Genomic DNA, 24,962 nt, shown 5'->3' on the forward strand with positions numbered 1-24,962 from the left:
CCTCCCCGTTCCCCCCCCCCTTTTCCTCCGAGTCCCACCGGGTATCATTATCGTCATCGTCACATCCAAAATTTCGTTACAGCAATGCCACCCCCTCCCCCCACCTTCCCAGCCGCGCGCGCGAAAAGCGAAAAGCAAAAAACATAGAAAGCCACAACTCCGTAAGACGTAAGACAGACGTTAGACGTAAGAAACCACCCACCACCTGCACATGAGCCCGCCCTCCCCCTCTCCCCTCTAGCCGAGCCTATGGTACACCTCCCGTGCGCGTGTTTGCGCCTAGTACCCAGCCGCGGCCCTAACCTGCCAACTAACCATGCCCAACCAGACGAGACAAAAGCACGCGATCATCTCCACCGCAAAAGCCGTTTTCCAAAGGTTGCACATCCCCTCCTGCTGGATGCGTGCAAGCGTGTCGAGTGTCCGCCCGCCCCAGAAGCCCGCCTGGTACACGTAGCGCACACAGTTGTCGTTGACGCTGCCCATGGGCCCCCACAGCTCGATCGAGGACTTGATCAGTCCTGTGAGCCAGAGGACGAAGAGGATGAATGATACCAGGAGGATTGGCAGGGGCAGGAGTAGGTGGATGTGGTATAGCGCGATCACGGTCAAAACGAAGATGAGCGTGACGCTCGCGACGGCGATCAGAAAGTAGTAGTACCTATTGCAGCGTTAGCTGCCACCCCTCCCCCCCCTCGTGTGCTCGGGGATACAGACCAAGGCACAACCACCATCAGCCGTCCCTGGACATACGAGAAGTACGCGTAGGTGCCGACAGTGACGGACGCGCAGATGAACAGGATGCTCAGCAGCAGCGCGAGCGCCAGCGTCGGCCACCGGAAGGCCCGCACAGTCCGCACGTGCAGGATCCGCTCGCCAGACGAGCCCATACCCGTCGTCGTCGTATGGGTGCCCGTCGTCGACGTGAGGAGCGTTGAGGCAGCTATGGTGGGCGAGTGGTGAGGGGGGAGGCGGGGTGGGTGTTGGGAGGGCGAGCGAGGGGTGCGGCGACGGCGACGGTGGATGTCGTGGAGGCTGTGCAGGCGCGGATGGTTGCAGGATCGAGGTGAGGGTTTTCTCCGACAACGTCGTGGGTATGTAGAATTGAAGGATCGTAAAACAGTCGTTTCTTGTCGTCTATGTCGTGTAGTGTAGTGCAGTGATGTACGTCGAGGGGGTGCGTGTAGAGTATAGCAAGGACGGGCAGGACGCAGGCAGGCAGAGCAGGCAGGGCAAGATTTCTCTCCTCCCTCTTTGCTGTCCAACCACCCGCATTAATATTCTACCCTTAGTTACGCGTCCCACCGGTCACCAACAACCCCTGCATACTGTACTGTACTAGTACTGTACAGCTAACTAAAGCGGAGTAGACAGCTCACTCTTCACACCCCACCCCGCACCGCTGTGCTGTTCCTGACTAGAGTACAACATGTACAACATGTGGGTGAAGCGAAAAATAATTATTTATCTTTCGTCAGGACTCGGAAGGGAGACGGGGACGGGGACTGGTGGGATTGATTGCAATCGCAGTCGAGACCCTGAACTTTGGAGGAATGCATGTGGACTGTGGCGTGGCTTGTGAGAGGCCGCGTAAATGCACTGGGTGGGGCGGGGCTCGGCGAACGAGGGGCTGGAGGGAGTCATGGAATATCACTCAGTTTGCTTCTTCGTACCGGTATTTTTTGTGATGTTGAGAAGCGCAGTTTTTTGCAGAGATGATTGAACTGGAAAAATAAAATGGAGAAGCGCGACATGCAGCTCGCGCGGTACTCCATACTGGAATAACGGCGGTGGACCGGCAGTTATATGTTCTAGCAGCTGTAAGAAAGCATCACCAAGTGCATCGTGCTTCTGTAAACGCAGCCCTTCAATTCTATGTTTCTCCGAAATGTATAGACACCGTGTATAGACAGTATAGTTAGTAGAGTGTCGCAGCCCATCACCCATCGCCCAGCCCCAGGTATCAATCGCTCCCACATGGTACAAACATCCTCCCCCTCCCACTCCCACTCCTCACAGCTCAGAAGCGATTGATATCCCTCCCCAAAACCCAATTCAAGAACCTGCGCATTCCATTCCCGTTAGCACGCAACCCCACCCTCACCCAATTTCCGCCTCACCCCACAGCCAATCTGGGAGACCCACCAATAAGTAGGAATCAGCAACTTATTCCGCCAGCTAACACTCTTGGTAAGGTACGCCGTCCTCCACAGCAGCCACGCCATGCGTCCCTTAACGTCGGTGCCACCGCTCTGCGTGATCGCCCTCCAGCCACCGAGATACGCCATGATCCCGAGACTGCGGAACTTAAACTCTGGCTGCGTTTCGACGTCTGCAAGGGATTTGTGGTGTGTTGCGGCGGTGGTGGTGTGGGTGGTAGTGGGGGTGGTGGTTGCTCTCGCGGCCTTGTTCAAAGTTTTCGCGAGCCAGTTCGCCTGCTGATTAGCGACCTGGGCGGTAGCAGGCAGGACCTGATGTCGGATGGCAGCGCAGTCTCCTATTGCGAAGACATCGTCGAGCGGCGCGGGACGTTCGCTGTCGAACGGTGTGGTAAGCACCCGCAGGTGGGTATCCACGCCGATCTGCCCGCTCTTGGGCGTCTTGAGGATCTCCCACTCGCTCGCCTTCGGGTCGTCGGGGTACAGTTTAAACGGCCGTCCGAGCGCCTCCTTGACAAACGGATTCGTCGCGAGCCCGGTGCTCCACACCACAGCGCCGACGGGCACGCGGCCCTCCTCCTCCGTCACCACGGCGTCGGCGAGCACCTCCAGCACGTGGTGCGACGTCTGGATGCAGATGCCCTGGCGCGCGAACACGCCCTGCGCGTACCGCTGCAGCTTCTTATCGAACATGCCGAGGATAGCGGGAGCGACGTCGAAGACCGTGATCTTCGCAGCCTCCTTAACCAGCCGCGGGTAGATCTTGGCCAGGTCCTCCTGCAGCAGATCGTGCAGTTCCGCCGCGAACTCAATGCCGGTGGGCCCGCCGCCGACGATGGCGAAGTGCAGCAGCTCGCGCGCACGCTCCGGCGAGCACGTGGGCAGGTTCGCGTCCTCGAAGCGCTGCAGGATCCGCCGCCGGATCCGCCGCGCGTCCCCCACGTCCTTCAGGAAGAAGGCGTGCTCCTTAACCCCCGGAATGTTGAACGTCTGCGCGTAGCACCCCACTGCCACCACGAGCTTGTCGTATGGAACGGAGAACGTCTCGATCCCGGACCCGGAGTCCTCGACGGTGCCCGAGACGTGCAGGGATTTGTTGGCTACGTCCACCCCGCTGGCCCACCCGCGTATCACCTCCACCCCCTTCAGCGAATGTGAGCTCTCCATCGCCGTGCGGAACTCGAGCGTGCCCACGGCAGTACCGGCGAGCAAGGGCGTAAAGACGAAGTAGGTGCGAGGTGTGACTATGACGGGCTGGTAGTACTTGGTGTCCAGGCTGCGGGCAAGGCCGAAGCCGCCCCAGCCACTGCCGAGGATGAGGATGCGTTCTCGGTCCATGGAGTGTCAGCTATGAACCGGAGAACGACGAGGAGGAGGGAAGGCATCTACCTTTTCTGGCGGCATCGAGTTCTTGTAGCGACAGATGGCGGCGCTGTACCGTGGAGAGTGCTGGTATCGAGAAGCAGGGCCGTGCGTGCAGCCGTGGTAATCGCGAAAGCTGACGGGATGACATGGTGTTATGGTCAATTGGCGGTGCTGTCTCGTCGAGTTGAGAGGAAGAGTCCGTGGTAATAGTCACGGCCACGTCTCTGACAAAGCTCCGACGTCATATCAATCGGACCCACGGCACCGTTAAAGATCGGAACAAGTGAGTAGTAATCCAGCGCTACAACGGCAGGAACCGGGCGTCGGAGCAAACGCCACACGGCACGTGGACCGGGATCGGCACCACTAGAGTGATCCTTGCTGCGGATCCCGCTCGCATAATTCCGACTCGTGTGCATGGGGAGTGAGAATACAGCACCGGTACCAGTACCTGCAAGACGAATGGTATGTAGCGGGGTATCGTAAGCATGAGACGCGGATACGCACAGCTCTGAGCAAAACGGTGGAACCAACATCAGCACGTCCCTGCACAGCTGGACATGGATTCTCACTCGCGGGAAGCAGCTAGAAGAAGTCAGTGTTATGCGGTACAGTGGCCTCGGACGACAATAGATTGATGTTCTCTCTGTGCTGTGCTACCTGTAATGTGCGAAGAGTGCGGGGTGTACATACATTTCATTGTGGACGTGATGCTTGACGTCCGAGAGCTGAGGTTCACACGACAGCTTCATCCGACCAAGGCTGCAGCAAGCTTGCTGCAAGCTGTACCGGGACAAAACAATAACACTAGCCAAAACAAAAATATCGCCGCTTCTACTCCCCTCTCAACCACCGCCAATCCTTCCTCGCCTTCCTCACTTCTCCACTCTCCTTCCAACCTCCATCTCCCCACCTTCCTTTCAACCACCACCTCTCCACTCGCCATCCAACCACGACTACTGTCCCCAACGCTCATTCTGCAATCACCTAGCACAATCAATCTCCCCTCACAGTCATGTATTCCCAACCCACTCCCCTCACCATGAAGATGGTAGCCGACAAGCCTGCGCCTCCCGACACCTCCAAGTTCTACACAGTCTCCGACCTGCAGAAGGGCTTTCCCACTAATGAAGCCGGCTGCTTCACCCCACTCACCAGCTGGTTCTGCAACCTCTTCACACCCACAGTTCCCGCTATCGAACCCGACTACACCATTGGACCCCGCCAACCGGCCCCAGCGTCCCCGTCCCCCTTCCCCGAGTGGACCCCACAGGAGCTCGAGACCCTGATCACCCGCTGGACGTGCACCTACCCAGGTACCTTCCCTCTCCCGCTTCCCTCCGTCTTACTCCACTAACCATCTCAGGCCCACACACGCACCCTCAGAACGTCGGCATCTCGAGCCTGATCTCGTTAGTGGACAGCAACTCCGCAACCATCACCGACGCGGCGAACCTTCACTCGTCACTGATCCACCGCCTGCGAATGGACCACCACATCGAGCTTCTAGCGCGGGACCTCGGCCTTCTATGGGAGGAGCTCGACGTGCCCGCCATCGAGGACTTCGAGCCGCCGCCCACGTGCCCGATGACGACCGAGGCGCGGCGCCTCCTCCTCCAGTGCAAGGGCGAGTGGAAGGAGCGCGTCATGCCACTCCCTGACGTTGGCGTCCGCATGCGCTACAGGAAACCGAAGTACTGGATCGTCTCGCTCATGGCCAAGGCGGGGTGGTCGCCAGAGGTCGTCGATGTTTGCATGACTGCTTGGTTTGAGGAGAGGGGTGGGGAGCTGTTTGAGTAACTACTTAGGTACCGGACTACTGTGTACATTGCTGGGATATAAGGTATCTGGATGAGGATTTGCTGCGGACGGATAGGATTCCATGAAATTACCTAGCATAGTACTGGCTGGTTAGAATAATAAGGGAATAACAAGGGAATGAGCAAAGTTGAGAGTTGAGAGTTGAAGCGTGATATGTGCTGACTGTAGTACTGATGCTTGACTGTGATGTGTAGGTAGAGTAGCCTGGGGTAGCCTGTGTCATCTCCAGCGTAACAACCACTCTCCACACACCACGAATCAAAGCCATCATTGTAGAGCATTGCTACATTATACTCGAGTAAAACAGAATATGTCTTCATTCATGATCATCATAACCCACTCAGCACCAAAACTCATCAAAAAAATACAAAAGTACACCAAAAATACAACAAATACACCATTCGTATCATGTAATAAGTATAAAGACTATAACGAAATCACCCCCAACCCCGCCACCAGTCCAACGAGCAAACACGCCCCCGCCACCTTCCTCCTCCCTTTCCTCTCTCTTCCATCACCACCAATCCCATCCCTCCCACCACCCCCACCACCACCACCAGAATCAAACACCCCCAACACCACCACCGCGGGCGCGGCAAGGGCAAGTATCCACACGAACGCGCGCAGGAAAAAGCCGAGCCAGCTCATACTTGTCGCCTCGACTGCGGCGGCAGCGGCGGCGGCTGAGGCCGCAGCGACGGCTGGCGCAGTGATTATCGTTGGTGGTGCGGAGGGGTACAGGAGTGGCGCGATTAGGATTGCGAGGATCGTGGTGAGCTGGAGTAGTGTGGGGCTTTGGGGGAGGCGGGTTGTGAGCGGTTGGGCTGCAGCGGGGGCGGGGGTTGCAGGGGTTGTGGGGAGGGGTGAGGGTTCGGGTGGGGGGAGGTGGGAGGTTTTGGCTGGGGAGAGAGGAGGAGGGGGAGGAGCAATGGCCAGAGTGGCAGGAGTGGGTGCAGGTGCAGGAACGTGAACTGTCACGGAATCGGGCGGGGAAGGCGGCTTGGGCAGGCGCCCGAGCGCCATCAGATCGTTTCCGTCGTCGAGGAAGTGCGCCTCCTTCGCAGCTACGGGATGGCACTCCCTTAGCCAGCCCCGAAACTCGGCCACGTCGTCTTCCTCGGCAGCGGGGATGGTGAGAGTATTCTGGTATGCTTTTACCGCCTCATCTAATTCATCCGTCAGCAATCATCACACACACAACGCATCGGGGTGTAGAATCTAAATCGACTTACTATACTGCCCCAACTTCCAGGCAATAGCACCCAGCATCTGCAATCGCTGCTCTTCCCGTGGCGTTGTCATCAGTCTTCGGCGATTACGCAGGTTGGCTTCCGGCTCGGCTTCGAGCTTGTCCAACATTGCCGACATCTCGCTGATTTCGTCCTGCATGTGCAGGAGAATGCGGTGGTTGAGTGCCGTGAAGCGCCGGTATACTTGTCGCCCCGGGCAGGTGGCCATGGTCTTGGCGAGAAGCGGGTAGCCTGTGTCGAGCGGTGATGGGTTCTCGGGGATGAAGACAGTGGCTTGAGTTGGTGCTGAAGGAGCTGATGGAGTTGATGGAGCTGGAAGAAATGATGGAGCTGGAAGAACTGATGGAGCTGGAAGAACTGATGGAGCTGATGGAGCCGGAAGAGCTGATGGAGCCGGAAGAGCTGGTAGAGCTGGTGGAAGTGGCGGTGGTAATGGCCAGACTTCAACCGGCGGCATCTGTTCCGCTGCTGGTTGCTCGGCAACTACTGAACAAACTTCTGCTGCCAGTAATTCCTCTTCTTCCGATTCCGAGCAGATAGCTACGCCATCTGACTCCGATACTGCCGGGCCAGGATCAGAGATGTGTTCCGGTAAGGCTACTTTCGCTGGCGAAGATGTGACGTCGGACTCGGCTTCATCCGGTTCGTCCTCATCGACCCATTCATTCTCTGGCTCGTTCTCCCCAGGCTGCTTGGTCTCGGGTTCCTTCTCGGGCTGGCTGAACTCGGGTTCATCATCCTCTGACATCTCAGTCTCAGGTGGCTTATCCTCTGGCTGCTGGATCTCGGGCTCCCCATCCTTTGGGAGGTTAACCTCGGGTTCCAGCCTAATCGGTTCGGGCTGCTTGATCTCAGGCCCCTTCACCTCAAGCTCTATCTCTGGCGCCTTCTTTTCCATCCGCTCGATCTGCAACTGAATCTGCCTCTGTTCCTCTTGCTGCCTAACCCTTAGCATCCCCGCCTTCTCCCGTTCCTCCTCCTCCTCCCTCTCCCTCTCCTTTTCCCTCGCGAGTTCAATCCCTAACCCATCCACGACCGCCCTCTCCTCAGCGGGACTCCCACTCCTAGTAGTCCACCCACTCGCGCTCCCATCCGTAGCGAACTCCTCACTCTCTTCGGTCGCCGTCTCCTCTCCACGGACCTTAACCATCGCGTCGCCTTCGCCATAGTACTCCCTATTCAGCCCACCCGCGGGCTTCCTCTTCCTGCGCCTGCCGGAGCGCTCCGGCGCCGGCACCAGCTCCGACGGCGGCGTCATGTACATGAACGGATCCGGGTGGTCGAGGTCATGGCTCGGGCCGGGGAGGGAGTAGGCGGGGTATGCATTATACAAGTCGTACGGATCGTAGGGGGGATACGCATGAGCACCCTGGAGAGGCGGGGGAGGCAGTGGGGGGGTAGGAGCATAGCCGTAGCTCTGCTCGGGGAAATACGAGGGGACGGGCGGCGGCGGGTACGGGTTCGCGCTTGCGCTGCGACTGTGGTGTTTTCCGCGCGGCGTGGGCGCGTCGTCTTCGATGTAGGGCGTGGGGGTCTGCGAGAATGATAGTGGGCGCTTCGAGCGCGGGCGCGCGTTGCTCTGGAATGATGACTGCAGCGGGAAGTAGGGGCCTATTCCGGCCGCGTAGTCGGCCGCCGCCGAGTGAGGCGCAATGTAGCTGCGCCGCGGGGAGGCGTTGCGCTGCGACTTGTTGGGTTGCGCTTGGATCAAGGGGGATTCGGTTAGGTTGGTGGCGAGGATTAGGGCTGGGGTCGAGGCGTGTGAGCGCTTGGAGAGGTCCGGGGGGTTGGGTGGTGCCGTGGTTATCTCGGAGATGCTGGGCGACGGCGGGCGTGGGGGCGGGTCGGATATTCTGGGGAGCTGTGGTGGTGTCGAGGAGAGGCGTGTGGGTGGCGGTGTGGGGGCTGAGCGAGATGGTGGTCGTGATGGCCGCGATGGTGGTGGTGGTGATGCTGCTGGCGCCGAGTCGGAGATTCTGGGGGTTGGATCCGAGATCCGGGGTGGTGTGGATTGGCGCTTGGGCTCGGTGTTGAGTGAGGTGAGTGTGGGCGCTGTCGCAGCACTGGGTGAGCGGCGAACCGTCACGATGCTGCTGCCGGCAATGGAGGGACTGGTGGTTTGGCTGCGGTAGAGGATCGGGGCTTGCGATTGCTGGGCTTGGTGAAGTTGCTGGACTGCATGGAGGATTGGCATCGCGTGTGGTGTCACAACTGCTAGCTCCACTGGCTCGGGCTTTTGCTTCCTCTCCTCGATGGGGGATGCGGGCATGGATTTTCGCCCTGGTTTGGGAGCGAGAATGCCGTTGCCGTTGGTGATGGTCGGGCCGGAGATTGGAGTTGACGCCTTGGGCACGGCTACAGACGTCGGAGTCTTGTTCGTGATGGAAGGCTTCACGATGTCTGGCGGCGACTGGGGCGGAGTGTCCGAAGTATCGGTATCTCGTCGGGCATATTCCGGAGGCGGGGTTGCCTGCTGGCGCCCACTCCTTGCGGACCGAGGAGGCGAAGGAGGTGCCGCGGGCACGGTGCGCTGCTGCGGCGATACCGATGTCTCTCGTCGTTTGGGCTCGGTATAGGCGGACGGAGACGGGGCGGCAGGTATCTCCATGGATGCGGGACGACTGGCACGGTAGCTGCTGGGCGGTGACTCGCGGAGTCGGATACCGCCATGTGGGCTATCATCCGCGGCCATGATGGAAATTCCCGAGCTTTCTCTCTTGCGCTCTGCAGAGCCCGTCAGCATTCATTCATTCATCTCGGATGGTGAAGACATACCGTTCTTGGCCCGTTCCTTCTCCATCTTGCTCAGCTGCTTCTTCTGCCGCTTCTCCTCTCGCCGCTCCTCGCGAGCCCTCTCCTTCTCGCGCTCCTCCCTGTTCTTGGCCTCACGTTCTCTCTCCATCCTCTCGCGTTCTCGCTCCCGCTCCCTCTCGGCTCTTTCTCGATGCCGCCGCTCCTTCCTCAATGTCGCCGCCGAAATCTCCTCGGAAGTACCGCCGTTCTCCCAGATGAACAGGTCACGATCACTCGACCTAGCCGTGCCAGCACTAAGCCGTCTAATGTTTGCGCCGACGGCCTCGCGGGCGATGCTATGCTCCCTGCTGCCCGCCGTCGTCGTCGACCTTCTCTTGATCTGCTTGCTGCCGCTGCCGCTGCGAAATCTGCCACCGACGCCAGTGGTGTCCGAGTCGTCGTCGTCGGAGCCGTTCTCGCCGCGCAGAGTGTCGTGGGGCGAGGCGGGCGGTATCGAGTTGGCGGGAACGGACTTGCTGTGGCTGTGGTGGTGGTGGCCGCTCAGGTGCTGGTACCGGGCGGCTGCGGTCGTTGTCGCCTGCGACGCGTACTGGTATAGGGACTCGCGGGAGCGGTCGGCCTGTTTGTTGCCGATGCAAACGGTCAGTTGGTCTGCTGGTCGGGTTTCTACTCGGGATGCGGGTTGGTGGTCACCATGGTTTTCTTTTCCTCAGGTATGTGTGTATATGTCTATGAGGTATGTACCTAATGTATGTAGGCAGAGGTAGGTACGTATGCGAGGGGATATATCCTCTCCTGCACGAACGGGCGGAAAGCTGCTGGTTTGTTGATGTCGTGGACAAACAATGTGTGCCGGTCTCAGATGCAGCTGCTATGTATGGCCTTTCTTCTTTCGTTCTTTCTCTCGATCTCTGCACGGGCGTATGCTGCCTGACGATTCGCTACCTGTGCCGGCCGGGGGATGAATGGTTGCGAGAGGAAGGAGAAGAGTAGGAGGAGGACTGCGGATGGCCGTTATGTTCTGTCCGTTGTTGTTGTATGGATGTGAGTATCCCCGTCCCTTCGCTTTCACAAGCTAAGCTGGCGGCCGTGATCGATCCCGCAAATGCAAACACCCACTTTGCTATCCGTACGTATAGTGGCATGTACATACACACACGCAAATATCCCACCATGCAGTCCCGGGGGGTCACACCCACTCGTTTTGTGCTATTTCTCTGCCCTTCGATTCGCTGCCCTTCTCAAATCACCAAATGGTCACCCACACGCATTTCTAAAGATACTCGGGCCCTATCCCTCCCTCTGTTCCGGAAACGGCAATTAGCCTCCCCCACAACAACTTCAAACGTCTGCCAAATTCACCGTAAAGTGCCTAGGGTAACTACCTGCTGGGGTATCACGTCAGGAGTTTCACCACCGTCATGCAAAACCAAAAAAACCTCGCGATCCTGATCCTGGCCCGGCCGTCAGGCTTATCGTCCACTCGTCTGTCTCAAACGCTCAGGTCGCCACCTCCACACAATTGACGTACTCTAGAGTAAGTAGGTACCGGCACGCTACACGGCGATCCGGAAACCTCGACCTCTGATCTCGACCTCTGATCACCCCAGGCGCCCTCGCGTCGTTGTCCTCGTCGCTGTCGTTGTCGTCGAGACTCGAAATGCTGAACTTGGTCTCTTCCAGCTCGGGTGCTCTCCCCCCGACGACACCCCCGAAAATAGCGGGCCAATCAGGATTTCCTTCCATCTCGCGATTTCCCCTTTTCGTTCCTTTTGTTGTTCCGTCTGCTTTCGTCCGGTGACGTACAAGAGAATTAATTCTCTTCCTTTTCCTTTTCTTTTCCTTCTTTTTCTTTCTTTTCTGTCCGCATAGCTAGCCTGCTCAAGCCTCGCGCTGATTCGTCCATACCGGCAATAATTAACACCCCACTCTATCCGAAGCGACCACGCAAACTCAGGATTGGACGAAATTTGTTCCCAAGGACCGCCATGATTGGTGGATCTGCCCGGATGTTGGTGTTTGAGAAATCGAGACGCACTCTACCCACCGCACCCCTTCTCTCGTCTTGTCTTGTCCCTTCCCCCCGCCCCCATCCACCCCCAGGACGGGACCCAGGTCGCTACGGATACGGATACACAGAAGTTTCACATTCTTCCTGCACTTCGCATTCCAGCGCTGACTAGAGCTGAGATCGCTGGAGCTGAACTGAACTGACTGGTGGGTGGTGGAATACGGCATGTAGTCGAGAGACGTCGTTGCATATCTTCCCACCTTACATACTTCATACCATATTCTGGAGTCTGGACGGGACCAAGCTCTTCCCCACACCCGAATTAACAGTCAACAGTGAATACTGGCCACCTGAAAAGGTCATGCAAACGCACCCCTAACCTGCTCCTCCGGGGGAGGGATGTCGTCTGACACTTCTCTGCGAGCGTGCGAGCGGATGTGCGCCGATCTTTCGGGTACGCGTGGCGATAAGAGGGAGGGATTCAACGGATTCAACGGATTCAAGGGATTCGAGGAGACGGTGGGGAGGGGGGGAGGGAGGGACGGGGAGTGCTGCAGGTCCGGAGTGGTCGATAGTTCTCTACTCTTCAAGAGTGGAGTGGGATGGGGGAAGGGGGAAGGGGGAAGTGCAAAGTGCAGTGGAGTGCAGTCAGCCGCAGAGTAGATATGATGTAGAGTAGAGTGACAGGTATAGGGCGGTGCCTGGCAAACTGGCCGAGGCGAGACTCCAGATACTACTCTACATACAGGTACTATACGGTATCTCACACCACATGATTTACATGATTTACATGATTTGCAGGATATGTACCGGTATTACCGCTACAATGTGTGTAGCGCAGGGCCGCAGACTGCGCAGCGGCATGTGGAGTAATACCACATAGTACTCTACCTACATGTTTAGTCATGGAGAGGGGAGAAGCAGGTACCACTGCAACGACCACTGTATAGTATCATACCAGGTACCACGGCCCGCGGCGCTTGCGGTACGTACTCTACGGGGGATCGACCGTGGGATAGAGTGCAACGGAGTAACTACCTGTAACCTGTAACCTGTGTCGAAAGGTGTCGTGTCGTCTTGTATCGTATCGCCTTGTATCGTATCGTATCGTATCGTATCGTATCGTATCGTATCGCGTCGTAACTGTCATATTCAGATTCCAGGTAGAGTACACAGAGTAAAAGGAAAGGGGTAGTTGTTACAGCCGAACCGTACTACACCAAACCCGCTGAAAGCCTGGAAGCCTGTGAGCCTGGAACTACGTAGAAGCCTGGAATACCGGTACCGCTATGTGCCGGTACCGACCCCTTGGACTGGGCGGGCGCCTGGCGGCTTTGGGACTTGTCACTTGTGTGCCCACTTCCCAGGCCCAGGCCCCATCGACGGTTACGGGGAGCTGGGAATTCGAATTTTGGATCTTGGAGGTGGATACTGGAGGTGAGGTGAGGTGAGGTGAGGGGAGGGGACCTAGGGGAGGGAATGGAGGGGCGAACGGAGGGGGAATATGAAAAGAAAAAACCGAGTAACCACACCCGACGCTGGTATCCGCGAACGGACGTCGACTCCTCGACTCCTTGAGGGTTGTATGTAAATAGCGTATTTGGTGCTCTATCTGCGTTTGCGCTTCGGGGAACGAAGGAGTTACGTAGGATTCTGCGAGAGCTGAGGTGTTGACGTAAGAGCTTAGGGGCGGATACCTACCGTAATCGTGCACTGCCGCCCCCTCTTCCCCTCACAAAATCACTCGTATCTCGAGTGATAGCCTATGATTATGATCGTAATCGTTATTTCAATATTTATTTATTCACCATGTATTAACGGTGCATCAAAGTTCAAAGTTCATAATTCATCAACCCATCCATCCATCCATATTTACATGCAGCAGACAACTGCCAGCTTACACCATGTGCTCGTCGACCACGCGCTTTTTGGCCAGCACCTTGACGCGGCCCACCAGGTGCCCAACAAAGTGGTCGACCATCTCCATGTCCTTCTCCGTGGTCTCGAATAGCTCGAGCTCGAAGCGCCCGAAAAGGTTGCCGATCACGAGCTGGATCTCGGCGTATGCGAGACTATTGTTTTTTCCCGCGTTAGTAGCTTTCCTTTGATGTGGGAGTAGGAGGAAAAGAAGGAAGACTTACTTAATTCCAATACACCCTCTGTCACCCTTATTGAACGAGAGCAACCACCTGTCGAGCTCGCGCCCGCTCTGTCCCATCCACCGCTCGGGCAGGAACTCATCAGGCTGGGTAAAGATGCGCGGGTCGCGGTGGAGCAGGTCGATGTGGAAGGCGATCGAGGTGCCCTCTGGCAGGAACGTGGCTCTTCCGGGTTTCGAGGCCGAGATAGTCAGTCCGCCCGAGGGGACCACGCGCGGCCAACGCGCTGGCGTCGGCGTGTTGAAGCGGAGGGTTTCCTTGATGAAGGCGGTCTATGGGGAGGGGCGTGTTAGCGAAAAAAATGTTTCGGGGTGAAAACAGGGGGACACGTACGAGGTACGGGAGTTCTTCGAGCTGTTTCAGCGGCAGCAGTCCGTTCGTGTCCCTGCGGACAGTTGACAGCTCGTCGAGAAGCGTTTCGCGGACTTCGGTGCGAGTGAGGATGTTCCATACGCAGCATTGTAGCACGGTAGCACTGGTATCCGTGCCGGCAGTGACCATGGATATCGACTCGCTGACGAGCTCTTCGACGGATGGGCGCTGCGCCTTGGACGAAACGGGGTTCAGCAGCGCGTCGTAGATGGTCTCGGGTCGCTCCTTGGGTGGAATGCCGGCGGCTTTGGATTTGGCGTCCTGGTCGATCGCGAGTTTGACGCAGCGGTTGCATTCCTTGGGTATCGTTAGTGACGAGGAGTTATGGGGAGGGAAGAGCCATGTAATTACCTGAAGGAGCTTGACGAACACCAACGGCGTGAGTGAAGGGAAAATATTCCCCAGTGTTTCCATAATTCCAAGGACCTTGGGGAAATGAATTCTAGCCTGGAGCATTCCCGTAAAAGAGAGCACACCCTCAACCCACTCGCCAGTAAAGTCCTTCTCATCGAGCATTCCCCAAGGGGTACCGAACGTGAATGTGCTGATGATGTCGACGGTCACGCAGTAGAAGGCGTTGGACAGGGGCACGGGCCGGCTATCTTCGCAGAATGTGTCGAGGAGTCCACAGAACTTTTGGACTACACCTTCCATGATGGCACTGGCCTCGGTGATGCGGCGCTTGGAGAACATGGGGTTGAGGATGCTGCGGCGGGCACGGTGGACGTGTGGGTTGATGGTTCCGAAGGCTGCGGTGGGCACGCCGATGCAATCGTAGAAGGAAGGGTCTTTGATGTATTGTGTTTGCATGGAGTGCACACTGGAGACGAACGTCAAAACACTGTTCGTTTGGGAGCCACTGGAGAGGGAAGAGTGGATGGTACCCACCGATGGAACAACTCGGGATCGCCATGAATCTGCACTTCCGTCGGACTGATCCTCACCACCGGTCCGTATTGTGCGTGCAGCTGCGGCATCTTATCGCGCAGGAAAGTGCCATTCCTATAAACATCCCAATATGCGACGTAAAGATTCGATACAGCAGCGAGCTTGGGTCCCGGAACGGACGACAGAGGGTGGAACCATATCCGTCTGACGACAATGAAGGAGATGTAGAAGAAGAGCGATGAGATGGCAAACCGCCAATCCAGCAGGGAGAGGAGGTAGGTGGTTATGATCATTTTTGTATGTGATGGGGGGGCATCTCTCTGCATGCAGAGTGTGAGGTGGACCTTTTATTCTCTCCCATCATCCATCCGACGTCCAGCGGACGGATAGTGAGCGTGCGGGGTCGGTCAGTCAGTCGCTCGCTCCCTGGCCGGCTACGGCTGGATATCTCGAGCACAGCTAGCATCTGTGTTCGCTATAGTCTTTTGCATACGTGTATAGCATGAAGCCAATAATGCATCGACAGTAGTTCGTAAATATGCACCCACGCCGAAAACCTGCGAGCCAGGTTAGCGGGTTTGATGATTCCACATCGGCCACGAGCGAACAGGGAAAGGCTCGGACCGTAGCGGTGCACCAGCCATGCACGAATGCCGCCATGTAATCATGCCACCATGGAGAATCCCGTTAGACATCGCTTGCGGTGAGGATAGGCGTCATAGTTGGCCGCGCCAGCCCTTGCGATTATGCGCGTCCCAGGAAGTTGAATGCCCCGTATCACGGCTGGACTGCTCGGAGCGGGAACGGTCCATGGAGATGGGTCGGGCACGGACTGGGTCATTCTTTGTGGGTTGGGTGCGGGTTGGCAAGAAGAAGAAAAAGAAGAGGAAAAAGGAGAAGGAGAATGACAAGATGAAGCAAGGCGCAGTCATAAAGACCGGTACCGTATTCCATCAATACAGAGGAATCATAACCACACGAAGGATCCACAACGTTGAGCTGTACGTCGAGCTAGGTGGAATCGGTTAGCCCCTGAGCGTCCTGATTGGTCGGAGAATTCCCCACCTTCCATGTCGTCGTTGCGCTCCGATGATCGATCTTCAAGAGTTGCGGGTAAAATAATAATAATGGACGGAAAGCCCGTCCGTGCATCAAGGACTTATGTACACTACCCACATATATACGAGCCTACATACCTGTCTGCAGAGAAGCAATACAGTAGTGCTTACCTTGAGGCGTGCATCGAGGGGGGTTTCTGTAATCTGAACGGCGCACTCAAAGGGCAAACCATCATCACATAGTTATCATGACCGGACGGGATTGCTCTTGGTTGCTCTACTCTCCGCCACATAGCTTTCAAAAGGCGAGGGACAAAATGTGCGAGTTCAAAATAAGAAGAAAATCACCAGCGTTGCCACGTTTTGAGGGATCAAGACCCCCGCTGTTCTCAACCACGCCGGATTTTCGAGGATGTCTTCTCAGTACATGCAAAAGCACCTGGGTGCTATATATACTGTACATACAGTCAGGGTGAGGAGAAGAGGAGGTGGTTGCGATGGCATATTCCGGGCGGATGAGGAAAGCACCGGCGCACCGCCATGTTCTTGAACTAAGATGTAGTTATGCGCACGTGGCCGTGTGTGGCAAACTGTTGAAGCTGCAGCTATGTCTGTAGAGTACCCACTGCCATCTTGCAGACGGATGCGTATTTCCCGATTATGGAATGAGGCTGCTACTACCGTGTTTTGACTCTCGTTAACTGCGTATTCCAAGCGTAAAGAGAGTCGTTATTTTCCGCTGGACGGATATGCTGGTACCGTATGTATCGTGAACAGAGCATTTTGACCATGTTGATACCTATGTCACGACCACATTTTTTGTTCCCCCCACGTGGACCACGCAGCAGCTAAATAAGTACGTAAGTGAGTCTATATTTATGCGTGCATGCAGTGCCTCTTCGGAAACGGTGGGTGGGTCTTAACGCCATACCGGTGGTTGCTTGAGGTGATTGGTGCGAAGACATGCAGGCTTTTTTCGATAACTCCAACTCGGTCTTTCAAGTTCAGCCACTCTGCTCCGAGAACGCATTAATCTATGGGGGATGTATCAACCTCTCAAGTTCTCTCACACAACCATCTACCGTATGGGGATATATTGGTTTCTGAAGTTCACTGAGCGGGAACAGTGGTGATACTCATAAACGATCACTCGCACCTGATTTTCAAGCGGCGATGTCGTGCACTCCGAATTCGGTGTAAACAAGTATATGAGTACTTGGGTACTTAGCTGAGAGCAGTTTACTCAGTCCTAGTCCTGCCCGCCCGCCCGTCCTGCATGTCACTGTCCTATGGCCTCATGGTGTCGAGAGGTGGCAAACGTTTGGAATCGATTGAAGCAAAATACCAGCCTAAGTACAGTGTACACCCATATCCCGCTAGCCGACAGTGTTCCGTAATCGTGTTTTCTCACTGCTCACTCCTGTCATTCTGCTCGTAAAGTAACCTCATGGCCAAACACTAGTCCGTCACGTCCGTCGGTAGCCGTACACCATACTCCGCCGTGTCAGTGCGTGACCTTTGACGTCAACGCATCACCCCCCGCCCACACTCACCCACCAGCCCACCACCCCGCCTATATGATGTAGGTATCTCTCCAAGCCACATTTTTTTCACCGCCCCCCCCCCCCCCCTCCCCCTCCATGACCACATTCCCCCACAACCACGATGTAGGTAGTATCAATGGACCTCGCAATCACCACCAGCAACGTCCTCGTCCTGCTCCCGTTCCTCGTCCTGACCATGCTGCTCCGCCTCGGGATCTACCCATACCTCGCCGTGCTGATCCGCCACCCCCGGATGGCACCGACGAAATTCCACCTCCCCAGCGGCGTAGCCGAGCACGCAGTGTTCCCACCGCCCGCCGCCCCGCGCCGCATCCTCGACCACTCAAAGAACATCGACAACGGCCGCTACGAGTTCCTGAAGCGCCTCGGGCTCGGCCGCGAGGGCTGCGCGAGCATCTACGTCGACCACGAGCGCGGCGGCCAGAAAGTCGTCATAAAGGAGTTCTTCCGCGGCGTGCGCACGAACCCGCTGCCCGCGCACCTCCGACCACTGTTTGGTGCGTACAAGGACTGGCCCGCGGAGATCCCAGCGTCCCTGTATTTCTCGCCGGGTCATGGCGAGAATGGCATGGGCAGGTTCATGCGCGTGGTTGATTACTTCTGGGTGGACAGCCCCGCGTGGCGCGGTAGCGGGTGGAGGCTCGTCACGCCGTTCCTCAAGTCGGGCACGCTCGAGACGCTGGCGGGATTGGTGCATATGTGTGGCCTCTCGCCGGAGGACGTGGATGGGATATATAGGCGGAGGTTCAGGGGCGTGTTGATGGCGCTGAAGGAGATGCACACCAGGGGGTACACGCACGACGACGTCAAGACGGATAACATCTTTGTGGCCGAGAATGGCGAGTTTCTGCTGGGTGATCTGGGGAACGTGCGGGAGCACGAGCACGGATATCACTCGCATGCGCCGGATATGCACACGGGACACAAAGACTACCGGCAGGGGGATACCGAGCGCGCGGTGCGGAGCTATCTGACGTTTCTGAGGTTTGCGTGTGGCGATCAGAGGGTATTTGATCGGGACTTTAGGGAGATGCGGGCTGAGTGGAGCGAGTTCTTTTGGAGATACAAGCGGAACTGCTCGACGGCGGAGGATTTGCTGCGGAACGATGTGTTCTGGGGGGAAGGCGCCGGGTGGGCGGAGTCAAGCTGCCGCGAGTTTGAGAAGCGCGTGGAAACGCTGCGGGAGGAGATGGAGAGGCGCAAGAGGCAAGGTCTGAGGTTGCAGCAGGAGGAGAAGGAAAAGAACGGTTGGACGGTGCCGGAGGCCGTGGAAGAGCAGACGAGAGAGGTCGACAGCGCGCTGGCGTGTGTTAGTCCCACGCTCATGGAGAAGATCCTGCCGTGGAAGAGACAACTGTCTCACAGCAGCTATTGAAGTGTGGTGAATCAATCATCGACGTTTTGCATTTGGTCTTGATATCGTGAGAGATTCTTGAACATACGAAGCTTCTGTTTTTTTGGTTGATACATTGTACATACTGGCACCCAGCTTACCTTTTTTTGCGTGCGCAATTGCGAATCGATGCTTCATTATCAGAGCCCGCGGGCGATTTGCCATAAATCCTCCAGTTTCCAAACAGCTAAATGATGATACAGCGACGACGTTAGGAACAGTCAGTTGGGTGGCACAATAGACGATCGGCGGCCAGCACGCTAATCTAGGTAGTTCGACCCAAACGGCGTCTCTTTCGGAGAGGCCCGTCGACCGGGTACCGTATTAAGCAACCGGGCGTTTAATCGAGTTTCAGCCATCCAGCATCAAGCGGCGGGAACACGTGCGGGCGCCGTGCGGACACCATTGGTTGGTCGGTTGGACTTCGCTACCAGGGAGAGGGTGAAGATGCTGACCGGACGTGACCATGGGTGCCGTACATACATCCTAATAGGTAGTCCCATCCATCGTTATAGCTATGGGCTATCGCGGGTGGGAGGTGTCTCAGGGTTTGGTCTGCAGAGACAGAGACAGAAGCTGGACTTCACTTCCCAGTCGAACCTCCTGGACACCGAGAGATCTAAAAAGGGGCGAGGAACAAAAACGTGATCAATTGGATTAAAGCTTTCGGTCGACGATGAAGATGATTTATTGTACAAGATGATGATGACCAGAGACCGACCGACGAACAGGAAGAACAGAAATAGTGACAGCAGAAACAAATAAACGTTGACCGACCGGATCCGGTCTGCAGCGGGGCCCACCAGGTCTCAGCAAGGTCTCCCCTCTTCGGCGCTCACCGATGCCGCCAAGCCGCCTCCGCGCCCCTCAACACCAGACTACAGACGCCACATCCGCGCCACGCCCTCATTGCCCGTCACTCGCGGCTGCGGCGATGACTGCTTATTGCGTACCTCGCCAAGGACGTAGCGACGCAAGGATCTGCGGGGCAGGGGGGTGGGTGAGATTGCGCACATAGAGTGCTTGGAGCCTTGGGCATGTAAGATGGTGGGTGATTTAGGGCGACAGGTGGTGGGTGGCGTTTGGGTTGTTTCGTCCTCAGGTCTACTTCGGTGAGGCTGCTCTGAAGCCCAGGAAGGTTAGTTACCCCACTTTTCCCCGCCCCACCCCGTTCAACGCTCCTTTTCCTTCCTCCCTTTTCTTCTCCCCAATTCCTCTCGCCTTCCTCAATTTCTCCATCTCCATCTCCACCGACCTCCACCAAATCTCAAGAAAACCAGTGTTTGTTATCAACAAACCCCACACAACCGCCAACATGAGCAACGTTTTCTTCGATATCCGCTACTCCGACCCCCAGGGCAAAGGTATTTCCCCCCCACTCCGTCTCTGCCGGTGGTGATGATGGAGACGCGGAAGCATTGGTTATAATGCCTCCTACGTCGTTACTATCATCACCATCATCACCATCATCAACAGCATCACCACCATCACCATATCTCCGCATCTCCGACTCCCGCACAATCTGCGGATTAATCAATCTGCCCCGCTAACATATCCGTGTGACTCAACAGCCGAGGACTGGGGCCGCATTGTCTTCCAGCTCTACGACGACGTTGTCCCCAAGACCGCCAAGAACTTCCGTGAGCTCTGCAAGATTGAGTCGGTCGGCCAGGGTTACACCGGCTCCAAGTTCCACCGTATCATCTCCAACTTCATGGCTCAGGGTGGTGACTTCACCCGTGGAAACGTATGCTCTTCGGATTCAAGGCTGGATGATTGAAGGGTGGTCGATGCTGATGCACAGCGTGATAGGGTACCGGTGGCCGGTCCATCTACGGTGAGAAGTTCGAGGACGAGAACTTCATCAAGCGTCACGACAAGCCCTACCTTCTGTCGATGGCCAACGCTGGCAAGAACACCAACGGCTCGCAGTTCTTCATCACCGTCTGTACCCCCCTGCCTCCCCCGCTTTGCCATGCCAGCCACTGACGTCATTGGAATGAACAGTTCGTGAAGACCCCCCATCTCGATGGAAAGCACGTCGTCTTCGGAGAGGTCGTTGAGGGATCGGATATCCTTAACAGAATGGAGTCCAAGTCCATCGACCAGTCCGGCCGCACCTCGGGCACCATCTCCATTGCCAGCTGTGGAGAATGTTAAATCACTTCCCCTCGTTCTCTTGATCTTTCTCTCGAGTAGTTAGTATCTATTGCTCGCTCGCTGGAATAAAATACTGGGTTGGGATCTGACTAAGAATCACTTTGCACGCGGGGGGTTGGGGCGGGGTGGGGGTGAGGTGAAAACTGTGACATCTGGAGCTATGCTCGACCGCCCTGTCCAGTGGAGAACTTTGACGAACCCCGGCGGATGTGATTACCCGACCAACTCGCCAAGACGCTATTCATCGCCAAGTGAAGGGATGAAGATGCAGAAATCGCAGAGAGCTCGGTCGCAGGGTCTGAAGATTCGAAGATTCGCGTGTCCCGTCCACGACATAATCGGTGCTCCTATTGGCCTTTCGTGGGGCTAGACGTGATTTACGCCGTCCCCTCGACATCGCTCTTTCGCGTTCCCGCTCATCAGCATCTCAACGACTCCGTGAACGCAATCCCGAACATGGTCTTGACTCCCGCTTTATCTACGTGTCCGGAGTAGCTATTGAGCTCAGCGCAGGTACTATTGTAGGCTGAACGCCCGAATCATGCCATGATAATACCGTATCCCATGCCCGGTGTCAAAGCAAGCTCATGCCTAATTCCGAGGTCTCGTATCGCACCTCGATCCCTACTATCGACGCCTCCATGATCGTCGGTACCAACCTCTAAATAGTAGTTATTGTCTCACTCTCACACGCCCTATTCCGCAAGCGTCTACTCGCCGTTCCGGTGGATAGTAGAGTAATCACGTGACGATGGAGAGTGCGGTCCCTGGCCACCAGAGAAGCGCACAGAGGAGTTTGGAGGAAGAAACACAAGCGGGCTGCATTGTAGAGCGGTTAAGGAGCACTACGATCTACGGCTACAGCTACAGCGCGCAGGATGGAAGATGGAAGATCAACAGAGGCATCGGGAATTCGTGGAGGACGGGGACGTCGCGACTCGCCAGGAACAGTGGGACTGTAGTCTGTAGAACGCGGTTCCTGCCACCACCAGCACCAGTCATTCATTCATACTCAGTCCAGAGAAAACTGACGGCCAGCGGGTGGTGGGTATTTCTCGACTCCTGGGTGCTCGGGTAGAGTGCGATGCGGCGAGGGCTGGAGTAATGGAAAGGACAGGCACAGGCGGAACGAGAGATAGGTATTGATGAACGGACACAGCGCCCATGGGCGATGGAGGAAGATGAAGAGTCGGACAAGATTGTGGAGTTGACTACCCGGGGGTTGGACGGGCATCGGGACTTGATATACCGTAATCTCCATGGTGCGCACATTTTGGAAGGGCTAGGCGGAGAGTGCTGGAGATTCTGGAACCCACGTTGAGTTTGCAGCCAGCGGGCGGTCGGGACTCGGGACAGTGGGGTAGAACCAGTTATGTAAGTGCCGCGATCGTGGTTGGATGGAATTACCCGTAGATAATCACGTGCCAAACCAACCGAAACTTGCATCCCCGCATCAAATTACATCCATACGCGTTCCCCACCACCATGCCTCCACCGCGCCTCCTCCTCCCCCGCCGACCACCGTTAACTCTTCTATGCCGTCGGTTCCTCCCACATCCGCGCTTCTACTCATCAAATAACACTGTCACCGGCGAATTCCAAAAGTCCCAGAAACGCTCGCTGAAAGACGTCCACCACGGTCACAAGGAGAAACGGCAGGATGCTAACATTGCTTTCACTGAATCTCCCTGGGAGGTGATTTGCGGCCTCGAGGTGCATGCACAGTTGAACACGGAGCGGAAACTGTTTTCCGGTGAGTTTTCTTTTGGGTTGAAGTGATTGGGGACGTGGTCTTGGGAGGCGACGGATGGCTGATATTTGAACTACAGATGCGACCATGTCCACCACCGCCCCGCCGAATACTCACATCTCCGTCATCGACGCGTCACTTCCCGGAACGCAGCCAACGTTAAATCCAAAGATTCTTCTGCCAGCACTACGGGCAGCAGTTGCGTTGTCCTGCAAACCCGAGCAGATCTCGCGGTTCGATCGGAAACACTACTTCTATTGGGACCAGCCGGCGGGCTACCAGATCACACAGTTCTATCAGCCTCTAGCAAAGAACGGTACGCTGCGGTTGACAAAGGATGCGGACGGGATGGATCTGGAGGTCAAGATCCGACAGGTGCAGATCGAGCAGGACACGGGAAAGACAATTGCCGCGCCGCCGAACTCGCTGGTGGATCTCAACCGTGTTGGTGCGCCGCTGGTCGAGATCATCACTGATCCGTTCCCGTTGGCGGAGGCTGCTACTGCGGGCAAGGTACTCGCTAAGATCCAGGGCTTGTTGAAGGCGGTGGATGCGTGTGTGCTGGGCATGGAGTGGGGTGGGTTGCGCGCGGATGTCAACGTTTCCGTTCGGCGGCGTGGAGAGACAGAGCTCGGCCGGCGCTGCGAGATCAAGAATCTTTCGTCGTTCAAAGCGGTGACCGAGGCGATCCTTTCTGAGTCGCAACGCCAGATCGCGATTCTGTCTGCAGGTGGGACGATAGGTGGTGAGACCCGCGGGTGGGACGCGGAACATTTCACCACCAGACGACTCAGAGGGAAAGAGGGAGAGGTGGACTACAGATACATGCCCGACCCCGACCTTCCGCCCGTCGTTCTCACCAGAAGACTGATCGATAAAGTCAAGGGCAACATGCCGCCACTTCCCGACCAAATCGTCGAGGAACTCACCTCGAAATACGGCCTCACGGCAAAAGACGCGCGCACCATCCTCCTCTGGGACGACGGCCGTAGCGGCGATGTGGTCGCCTATTACAAGTCTGTCGTATCCCTCGTCACACCGAACGACAAGACGACCGGCAAAATCGTCGGAAACTGGATGATCCATGAGCTTGGGGGGCTGCTCACCATACACGAGATTTCCTGGGCCGAGAACAAAATCACCGCGCATGGTTTGGCAGAGCTGATCTCGCTGTTGGTAGGAGGGAAGATTACGGGGGCTACGGCGAAGGCCCTACTGCCGCGACTCCTCACCGACAGAAAAGCATCCGCCGCGAAGATCGTCCAGGAGGAGAATCTGGCAATCACGGAAATAAGCGACGATGAACTTTCGGTGTTGATCAAGGGCGTGCTGGATACCGATGAGGGGAAGAACGTGTTGCAGCAGCTGGAGGCGAACTTGGAGAATGAGAAGAAGCGGAAGGGGCTGCGCGGGTTCGTCGTGGGAAAGGTTATGCGCTCGATGGGTGGAAAGGTCAAGGCCGATCGAGTGGACGGATTGCTTTCTACCATGTTATCACAGTCCCAGTCCCAGTCCCAGTCAGAGTCACAATAGATATGTTGCATTACCTGTCGTTAATGGTGAATTGGCTTATCACGAAATACGATATTATACGCATTCATTCACTCATAGCCGCCTCCAAATCCAACAACACTACGCAAGTAAAGGCTTTTTTATAACGGAGGTTTTCTCGCAGATTCCAATCTTTTTTTCCCCTTTTGATTTGTGGCGAAGTGGTGGCGCCTTTTGAAGAGACTTTGTTGCGCAAGGGTGATACCCTGACCGGCGAGCGGATGTCGATGTATGGGCAGGTATGTAAAATGATGGGGGCGATGACGGTGCCCCCCGTATTTATGTACTCTGCTGCGGGGGAAGCGGGGTAAACTGGGATGCGGTAGGTACCTAGGTGGGAGACAATGTGAACGACAATCGATCATACACCGTATCCTATCAACAGTGAAGTTCGACACCAAGGATATGTGGGAGGTGGCTGGATATCCGGAGCTTCGTGAATAACTTCCCAAGCTGAGTGACTTGCTCCTCCGAGTCGCCAGGCCAGTGCCATGTCTGTCGCATCAATAACAACGCACCCCATACGCAACATTCGAAGCGCTATAACTGAGGCACACCTGCCTATTGACCCCTTTCCCCGCGAGCTCGAAGATCAAATACTGGTATGTGCTGTCCTGTGCGGGCGATCCAAGGGTAATGACCCGGTACCGGCGAACATGGCTATCAGCCGGTTCGCAGCGCGGGAGGGGGAGTCTTACCGATTATG

General features: G+C 56.5%; 7 protein-coding genes across 7 annotated transcripts; 4 read left to right on the top strand and 3 right to left on the bottom strand.

Annotated features, from left to right (window-relative positions):
- Positions 1–16: 16 nt before the first annotated feature.
- On the bottom strand, positions 17–3,815 carry BZA05DRAFT_472373 (pyridine nucleotide-disulfide oxidoreductase-domain-containing protein). The gene is made up of 4 exons (XM_051488012.1): positions 3,549–3,815; positions 2,105–3,487; positions 718–943; positions 17–661 (listed from the first exon to the last, which is right to left on the bottom strand). Exons 1-4 carry the CDS (start codon positions 3,670–3,672, stop codon positions 280–282), a joined length of 2,115 nt encoding a protein of 704 aa, XP_051341818.1. The 5' UTR covers positions 3,673–3,815; the 3' UTR covers positions 17–279.
- A 678-nt stretch (positions 3,816–4,493) lies between these two features.
- On the top strand, positions 4,494–5,324 carry BZA05DRAFT_466440 (uncharacterized protein; the record flags this gene model as incomplete). Its single annotated transcript, XM_051487790.1, has 2 exons — positions 4,494–4,840; positions 4,891–5,324. The coding sequence occupies exons 1-2, from the start codon at positions 4,540–4,542 to the stop codon at positions 5,322–5,324; spliced, it is 735 nt and encodes a 244-aa protein (XP_051341819.1). The 5' UTR covers positions 4,494–4,539.
- A 52-nt stretch (positions 5,325–5,376) lies between these two features.
- BZA05DRAFT_241809 (uncharacterized protein) lies at positions 5,377–10,514 on the bottom strand. Its single transcript, XM_051479922.1, has 4 exons — positions 10,043–10,514; positions 9,371–9,968; positions 6,578–9,319; positions 5,377–6,511 (listed from the first exon to the last, which is right to left on the bottom strand). Exons 1-4 carry the CDS (start codon positions 10,043–10,045, stop codon positions 5,772–5,774), a joined length of 4,083 nt encoding a protein of 1,360 aa, XP_051341820.1. The 5' UTR covers positions 10,046–10,514; the 3' UTR covers positions 5,377–5,771.
- Positions 10,515–13,257: 2,743 nt separating this feature from the next.
- Positions 13,258–15,072, bottom strand: BZA05DRAFT_443194 (cytochrome P450; the record flags this gene model as incomplete). Its single annotated transcript, XM_051486830.1, has 5 exons — positions 13,258–13,432; positions 13,502–13,791; positions 13,853–14,188; positions 14,243–14,711; positions 14,780–15,072. 5 exons carry the CDS (start codon positions 15,070–15,072, stop codon positions 13,258–13,260), a joined length of 1,563 nt encoding a protein of 520 aa, XP_051341821.1.
- A 2,841-nt stretch (positions 15,073–17,913) lies between these two features.
- On the top strand, positions 17,914–18,462 carry BZA05DRAFT_319208 (uncharacterized protein; the record flags this gene model as incomplete). The annotated part of the gene is made up of 1 exon (XM_051480420.1): positions 17,914–18,462. A coding segment is annotated over one exon (549 nt), but the record flags the coding sequence as incomplete, so codon positions are not given.
- A 1,361-nt stretch (positions 18,463–19,823) lies between these two features.
- On the top strand, positions 19,824–21,051 carry BZA05DRAFT_391808 (cyclophilin-like domain-containing protein). Its single transcript, XM_051483017.1, has 4 exons — positions 19,824–20,159; positions 20,367–20,542; positions 20,608–20,739; positions 20,803–21,051. The coding sequence occupies exons 1-4, from the start codon at positions 20,111–20,113 to the stop codon at positions 20,953–20,955; spliced, it is 510 nt and encodes a 169-aa protein (XP_051341823.1). The 5' UTR covers positions 19,824–20,110; the 3' UTR covers positions 20,956–21,051.
- Positions 21,052–22,352: 1,301 nt separating this feature from the next.
- BZA05DRAFT_391813 (GatB/GatE catalytic domain-containing protein) lies at positions 22,353–24,490 on the top strand. The gene is made up of 2 exons (XM_051483018.1): positions 22,353–22,708; positions 22,785–24,490. Exons 1-2 carry the CDS (start codon positions 22,441–22,443, stop codon positions 24,236–24,238), a joined length of 1,722 nt encoding a protein of 573 aa, XP_051341824.1. The 5' UTR covers positions 22,353–22,440; the 3' UTR covers positions 24,239–24,490.
- The last annotated feature ends 472 nt before the right edge of the window (positions 24,491–24,962 follow it).

The sequence above is a fragment of the Tricharina praecox genome (genome assembly GCF_024521635.1).
Source record: "Tricharina praecox strain CBS 144465 chromosome Unknown BZA05scaffold_6, whole genome shotgun sequence".
Taxonomy (NCBI): domain Eukaryota; kingdom Fungi; phylum Ascomycota; class Pezizomycetes; order Pezizales; family Pyronemataceae; genus Tricharina; species Tricharina praecox.